Source organism: Monopterus albus, unplaced genomic scaffold, assembly GCF_001952655.1.
Source record: "Monopterus albus unplaced genomic scaffold, M_albus_1.0 scaffold269.1, whole genome shotgun sequence".
Taxonomy (NCBI): domain Eukaryota; kingdom Metazoa; phylum Chordata; class Actinopteri; order Synbranchiformes; family Synbranchidae; genus Monopterus; species Monopterus albus.
The window spans coordinates 72493-80002 of NW_018128149.1; the positions used below are offsets into that span (position 1 = coordinate 72493).

The 7510-nt window shown below is 39.6% G+C and overlaps 1 protein-coding gene across 6 annotated transcripts; it reads left to right on the forward strand.

Annotated features, from left to right (window-relative positions):
• Positions 1-889: 889 nt before the first annotated feature.
• On the forward strand, positions 890-6381 carry LOC109972749 (uncharacterized). 6 transcript variants are annotated; one of them, XR_002276738.1, is made up of 8 exons: positions 890-1343; positions 2490-2702; positions 2784-2911; positions 3015-3350; positions 3704-3872; positions 4544-4593; positions 4695-4881; positions 5249-6381. XR_002276738.1 is itself a non-coding variant. In XM_020621854.1 (6 exons), the coding sequence occupies exons 3-5, from the start codon at positions 2870-2872 to the stop codon at positions 4732-4734; spliced, it is 690 nt and encodes a 229-aa protein (XP_020477510.1). In that variant the 5' UTR covers positions 890-1343; positions 2490-2702; positions 2784-2869; the 3' UTR covers positions 4735-4881; positions 5249-6381. The 6 variants fall into 6 exon arrangements, 5 of the variants coding, with proteins under 5 accessions (XP_020477510.1, XP_020477512.1, XP_020477508.1 ...); XM_020621854.1 differs by lacking the exon at positions 4544-4593 and having other exon boundaries at positions 2784-3350; XM_020621856.1 differs by lacking the exons at positions 4544-4593; positions 4695-4881; positions 5249-6381 and adding an exon at positions 3947-4531.
• Positions 6382-7510: the final 1129 nt, after the last annotated feature.

Consider the following 7510-nt stretch of genomic DNA (forward strand, 5'->3'; position numbering starts at 1 on the left):
TGGCTCCAGGGGGGGGCCCCGGCTGTGCCATGCTGGGCAGTGTCACGGTCCTTGGTTGAATTATGTTCATAAAGGGCTTTTGAACCACTCTTAGTCTGACCCGTCACCCAGGATCTGATTGCCTTGGGAGACCCTACCAGGGGCATATAGCCCTCGACAACATAGCTCCTAGGATCACTCGGGTACTCAAACCCCTCCACCACAATAAGGTGGTGGTTCAAGGAGGGGATTACGTAAATCATTGGACTATAATGCATCTTCACACCAGGATTTGCTTCTGTAGCTTGTATAGTCTTCAAGATATTCAATGAGCAAGCATTTAAATGTTCCCATAGGCCACCATTCATTCATTTAAAATCATATAAATATTTAATCATAATACATATCACCAAGAACAGTAATAGCCTGCAACCCACAACCAGGCAGAACATTTTATAATTGGAACCATGTACTTTCAGTAATCTCACAATAATAATAAAATTTCAGGATTATAATAGTGTGATCACTTAGATGACCTTGGCTCTGCACACATTTCTCTCTCTCCCTCTCACACCAAGTCTGTCACTTGATTGGCTGCTCAAAACAGCAACAGACGGTAAGGCTCGGCATAATCGACCTATAAACGTGACCTGTAATAACAGCCAAGCCCCCATAGCCGGAGTAGGTCCAGCCACAATTCTTTTGCGCATTACCGTAATACTCGGGGAATTTCAAAGGGGTAGTCGCGGATTATTGTTATGTGTGGTATTACGGTAAAGTCAACTGACAAATTTGTTGATATCCCAAACTGTCTCGGGAATAAAAACACATTCGCCTGAAAGACTCGCAATTAAAACGACAGACAGAAAGACGGAGTGAGAGAGACAGTGAGTCAGTGTGAGTGCCTCATACAGTTACTGCCGATAGGACCGTTATCACTTTTAAATGCACAACGACCTTGTGTGAACGCCAATTTCAAGATGCCAAAGATTTAGTAGCGCACCTAAAGGAGCATATTGTGGAAGGACGTGTTGTGAGCTGTCCATTAAGAGGATGCACACGTGTTTTCAAAGTCAAATCTTCATTTACCGCGCACATGGGATTGTAGTATCAGATGGAACAGTTGTCAAAGGAACATTGTATTGCATTGCTGGAGATAATCTGGGCTCACATTCAATTGGAGGCTTCACTGAAAATTTCAGTCACTCAAAACATTTCTGTAGGTATTGCCTAATAACCCGATCACAATTTCAGAGTGATGATCCAAATCTGTGTGGACCAGAGCGTACCATCAAGACCTACAGTTCTGCTGTTGATCGTCTCCAGACTGAAGGAACAACAGAAATTGAAGGAGTAACGTTCAAGTCAGTATTCAATTCCCTGAAATACTTTAAAGTCTGTCAGCCGGGTTTGCCACCTTGTCTAGGACATGACATCTTTGAGGGTGTTTTGTCTTATGATGTTGCACTGTTTCTGAAGTATTTTATAAAGAAGAAAGCATGGTTCACTTACTCCACTCTGAATCGGCGCATTAAACAGTTTGAGTACTGTGCCTCTGATGTTTCTGCTAAGCCATGTGAGGTTAGCCCTCACACAGCTAAACTAGCAGGACAAGCCATTCAGAACTGGAACTTGCTGAGGCTAATGCCTCTCATAATTGGTGACAGAGTGAAAGATACATCAGATGATGTGTGGCAGTTGACCATGCAATTGAAAGACATTGTGGACATGATATGTGCTCCGAAAATCTCAGTGTCCCAGGTTGCATATCTTGATGTTCTTCTTATTCAAGAGTATTTAGAGTCAAGAAAAGTTCTATTCCCGGAATGCAATTGGAAACCAAAGCATCATTATTTACATCATTATCCTGCACTGATTCTGAAATTTGGCCCATTGATCAGACTATGGACAATGCGCTTTGAAAGTAAGCATAGTTATTTCAAAAGATGTGCAAGGAATTTGAAGAACTTCAAAAACCTGTGCTTTACACTTGCTGAAAGACATCAGATGTTGCAAGCTCATCTTTCAGCAGGATCAACGGGTCAAACTGTCTTCCAAGTTAAAGGTGGTTCTCCATTTTACCCAGTACTGTACAGTGAAGCAATTCAAGATGTAGTCAGAGATTTTGGATTCACTGAAACCAATACAAAGTTTACAGTAGAAATACTGTACAAGGGGACATCATATAAGAAAGGACAGTTTCTTGTCACTGGGAATACTGAGTCAGTGGAGTTTGGTGAAGTAGTGCTCATTTTGGTAAAAAATGACACAGTTCATTTTTTGGTGTCAACATACATAACTGAATTCCTTCCTCAGTATCATTTGTACTCAGTTAGGAAAGACAAGGAAAAGATGCAGTGTCTGACCATGAGTGACTTGACTGATTTCTATCCATTGTCATCTTATATGAAGGATGGACACCAAATAGTTGCTTTGAAACACAGTGTGTTATCACACTAATGAATGTCATTCCAATGTTAAGTGAGCTTAATTCACTTTTGTATTCTCAGAAATGGATTGTGCAGAGCAAAGCAACCTAAGAAGTGCCATTACAAAAGTGTTGCCAGAGCTCCCAGCTGCAGTTCTAAATATTGTAGAAGAGACACTACAAACTTTAGGGGTGGAGACCACTGAGGATTTACGCTTCATCCAGGAAGCTGATCTGCTTTCAGTACTGAGACCAATTCAAGCGAGAAAATTGGTGGCTGCTTAGAAAGAAACCAGTAAGTACATTTTAACAACATTATATAATGTAATGTCATATATTATATTATTTATAATATATAGATATATTTTTTTTACAGCATGTGACACTGAAATTCACTGCCCATCACCATTACCATCTTCAGCATCCTCATCTCGAGAAAGCCAACAGGAGAAAAAGGAGAAGATGAAGGTGCGCTTTGAGCAGACGAACTTCAATCCAGATGAGGTAAAAACTCTTATGAAGTGCACCTACTACTCCCAGTGGAAAGAGATAAACAGTGGAACAGATCTAAAATATCTCATGGAAGAGTGGCCTTTTTTGTTCACAGAGATTGGCATGACAGTCCACTTCCAAGAGCTCACTGGGGTATCACTGAAGGACACATTCCTCAACAGTCTAGAAAAGAAGGGAAAACGTCTTCTGGACTTTATGAGAACCACTTGTGCAGACAAGAGCAAACGTGTTTTGCAGGAAGTCACAAAGCTAAAAATTCTCAGAGGCCAGTTGGATGGCTGCTCAGAAGATGTCAAGGATATGGTGCTCCTCCTCCTCTGCTACTTTGATGAAAAAGAGGAGAGCCTCTTCCACTATGTAGAGGAAACATGCCTGGCAAAAGAAATACAAATGGAAAGGCTGCCTTTGACACCGTGCATTGTTGTATGTGGTGAGTTAATACTCTGTACTAACTGAAAGAAAACTAAGCTAATGGATAACACTCAAATTACAAAATGCTTGTTGTGGTTTCCCATCAAGTGGCATTTTCTTATCCATATAAGAGTAAACAAGGTTTCAATCATCAGTTCCTTCTTTTTTTGTGAAGGACCTGATGGTTTCATTTTGTTCTTCAATATGAATGAATCATTTTATGTTGATAACATTTGAAGGGTGAACAGAATGCTCTGTTACCATTATCTATTGGAGAAAACACCGCTGGTTAGACAAGAATATAGCACTTTTTGAGACCGGTTTTGGATGGTAATGGCTGTTAAATATTTTTTAACTCTATCTTTTTGGCAGGAACCACCTGCTATGCATCAAGGCTGTTCATGCTGAGTATAGACTGCAAGATTGTGAATGACCAGATCCCTAACTTCATCTTTGCCATTTGTTTGATGTTCAGAAGCTATTATTGCCTCAATATCCACTATCCAGTGGCTCTAGGCACTACACTTGAGTTCCTTCAGAGGTAAAGAAATATATAATTTTTATTTCTCCTTCAGAACAGATCATTTTATATAGTGGTTGATTGTGTTCACAAAGGTGTTTCTTCAACATCAATCCAGAGAAAGGCACAAAAGTTGAAACAAAGAAAAACAAGAAGCAACTATCTGTGAACCCAAGAGTCCTCACCCTCATCGCAGATCTCTCTGATCATGAGTGGAGAGAGACTTGTTAAAGATGGACTTATGCACCTGAACTGTTAAGACTGACTCTTATACAGCACTATAGCTGTATGGGGTAGTATACACCTAAATGTGTGTTACCTGTTAATAATGGACATTCAGAACAATATATTATGTTTTCAGTTAGCTCAAATGTTTAAATACTTCAGACTTTGTTCTTGGTTCTGTGAAATTTATGGAAACAGGCTAATTGTACATTTTGATGAAACTATTAATGCCTATTTTTTATTTTTTGTCATTTTTGTTAGAGAATGTTTTTAAGTTAGATCAAACAATTTGATCAAAAATCTGATTTCAGTTTTATAATTCTGAAAATAGTAAACGGCTTGTATCTTCAAGATTTTAAGATTGGATAGCTTTAATTTTAGCATAAGAGTTAAGCTTGTTGGCAGACAATGTGTTCTACCTAATAAATTGTCTAAAAAAAAGATCAATATTTTAGCCATTGTTTTAGTTTCAGATTGGGTTGAAGGAAAGCAGCTTTGTTTAACAATCTCCTTTAAGGTAAGCATAGATCTAAAAAGGTTTTCAATGTGCTGAGATTACATTATTTTAAACTTCTCATGCTTTCAAACATCTTTATAACAAGTGTATTCTGGCTGCAGAGCGGATCGCACCAGTCCATGCCTGATGCACAACGTGTAAGTCTTCAGGCAGACATGATGAGACACCTGCTCAAAGTTCCAGTTTCCTGAACGTCATACATCATATGTCTCTGGGACTGTCCCATCTCTCTTCAGTCAAATCTGGACACAATGACTTGGACACCAGTGATGTCAAGGTTAATTAGAGGTAAGCATTTAATGTAGCTATCAGTTTTGATGCAAGCACAACTTGTCCTTTACTCAATCTTCCTTAATCCAACAACTTTATTGCACATAAAAGAAACGAGGACTTTGGACTATAGTGGCTGATAGACTGCCTGAGTGCTGGCTTTTGTGTATTTAGGCTACTTTTGATGGCTTGGTGCTGAAATGTGTTTATCACTTCCTCTTTATACTGTTTGATTACAAAAATGACCTGCAAAACTTTCTTATACATATATCTAGCTTCTATATAGCTGTGAACAGAGGACTGTGAATTTATTTCTGTGTAGGCATCAGATCATTAGCAACTGCATTAGTCTAACCTTTGCTTTATTTCTGTTTTCTGCTTGCAGAGATGATCGTACCAGTCCGCAGTAAACACGTTACGGACAACATGTGTCTTCAAGCAGAACTCGGGACAGTACATAAGTTGCTGAGACGATCATACCAGTCCACAGTAAACACGTTACGGACAACATGTGTCTTCAAGCAGAAATGGGGACAGTACATAAGTTGCTGAGACGATCATACCAGTCCACAGTAAACACGTTATGGACAACATGTGTCTTCAAGCAGAACTGGGGACAGTACATAAGTTGCTGAGATGATCATACCAGTCCGCAGTAAACACGTTATGGACAACATGTGTCTTCAAGCAGAACTGGGGACAGTACATAAGTTGCTGAGATGATCATACCAGTCCGCAGTAAACACGTTATGGACAACATGTGTCTTCAAGCAGAACTGGGGACAGTACATAAGTTGCTGAGATGATCATACCAGTCCACAGTAAACACGTTACGGACAACGTGTCTTCAAGCAGAACTGGGGACAGTACCTAAGTTGCAGTCCATGTGAGACTCTTGCACACCGAGTGCCCTCTTCAGTCAAGCCTGGACTCTGACTCATTACTTTTGATCTTCCTGGGCAAGTGGCAATTTTTTTTTTCATATTTATTTATTCCACCTTGTGTTATATTTAAGATGCACACAGAACCTCTTTTTCAATTGTAACCCAACTTTGGAGTATACAGTATCATTTATTGGATCACAGATGTGTAAATGCAAAAACTGTTTATTATTGATATCCTGTAAGCAGTTTACAGTGGATTTTATTAGTCATTTAAAATGTATTCATAAAAACTAGTGACTGTAAAATTTATGTCAACCAATTATAATATTTTATGGGTTATACTGTATTTTTTTTCAGCGAAATTCTGGTAACCACAGCTGCCGGTAATTTTCTGTAAAATCAAAATTTTACTTAATAGCTGTTGTTTTTAGGTTTACAAATCTGTCTGTTTTTGATATAAATTTAACGTAAATTAAGTAACAGTTCTTAGCTGTGAAAATTACATTTGACAAATGCATATACCGTAATGTGTTATACATTGACACTGTATTTTTTACGGTGAAATTCTGGCAACCGCAGCTGCCAGTATTTTACCGTAAAATCACCCTTTACAATAAAATACCGTAGTATGTCATACGGTTGTACTGTGTTTATTACTGACATAAACTGTAAATAGATTTACACTATACATGTTATATTAAAGTATTTTACTGTAAACAGTTTTACATAATAACTATATTTTTTACGGTGAAATTCTGGCAACCGCAGCTGCCAGTATTTTACCGTAAAATCAACCTTTACAATAAAATACCGTAATATGTCATACGGTTGTACTGTGTTGATTACTGACTTAAACTGTAAACAGGTTTACAGTATATCTGTTATCTTAAAGTAGTTTACCGTTATGTGATATACATTGACACTATATTTTTTACGGTGAAATTCTGGCAACCACAGCTGCCAGTATTTTACCGTAAAATACACAGAATTGTTTTTACAGTGTAGTTTTCATCATGTACGTTCTGATTATAACTTGGACTGTGGATTAGTGTGTTGTCTGTACCTCTGCCGAAGTGAGGAGGTCTGGACTTAGTAAAGGCTCCATCTGCTTCTGCTTCCTCCTCTTCTTTGGCCCCAGGAAAGTCGCGGTTCTCCAGCCCAGGACTGAGGCTCCGTTCTGCAGGAGGCTGGCGTCCTTGCCCACCTGCCTGCGGCTCTGTGCCCAGCTCAGGATCAGAGCTGCCGGCTGGAGGAATAATTGACACCCGTTTTCTCTGTGGAACTTCAGCTGGAGACTGAGAGTCTGGATCTGCCATCTGAGAGCCAAGACATGTTGACTTTAAACACAGTCAGCACCGCTGAAGTGAAGTCTTCTGTAACCATGTGGTCCTTGTTCATAATGACCTGTGTAATGTCTGTCTAGTTTAGGCAGACCTGACTAACTCATCTGACATGCTAAAGTAACAAGGGCAGGCTCAGTGTCCGTGTGGTCTCTCACCGAGCCACAGCTCATTCTGGAAACAGCTGCTCAAACTAAACCTGACAGATATCAGCCAGTCAGTGAGCATTTAGTGGATGACTGACTTGTGACTCCAAACTCTTCGACACCACGAGCAAGTATTCAAAGCTACAATCTGTAAATTTCACATATGTAAAACAAAGTTCTTGGCCACACTCAAACAGGGGACACTGCATCCAGACCTCTACAGCTCCAGTGGAAGGAGTGTGGGGGCCTTGCCTGCGGCCTGAGTGTCGTCTGCAGC

Bases quoted from the DNA above. Each gene is read 5' to 3' on its own strand.
- LOC109972749 (XM_020621852.1), top strand. From the start codon at position 2,870: ATGAAGGTGCGCTTTGAGCAGACGAACTTCAATCCAGATGAGGTAAAA. The intron at 3,351-3,703 runs GTGAGTTAATAC...TCTTTTTGGCAG, and splicing joins ACCGTGCATTGTTGTATGTG to GAACCACCTGCTATGCATCA. The intron at 3,873-3,946 runs GTAAAGAAATAT...GTGTTCACAAAG, and splicing joins ACACTTGAGTTCCTTCAGAG to GTGTTTCTTCAACATCAATC.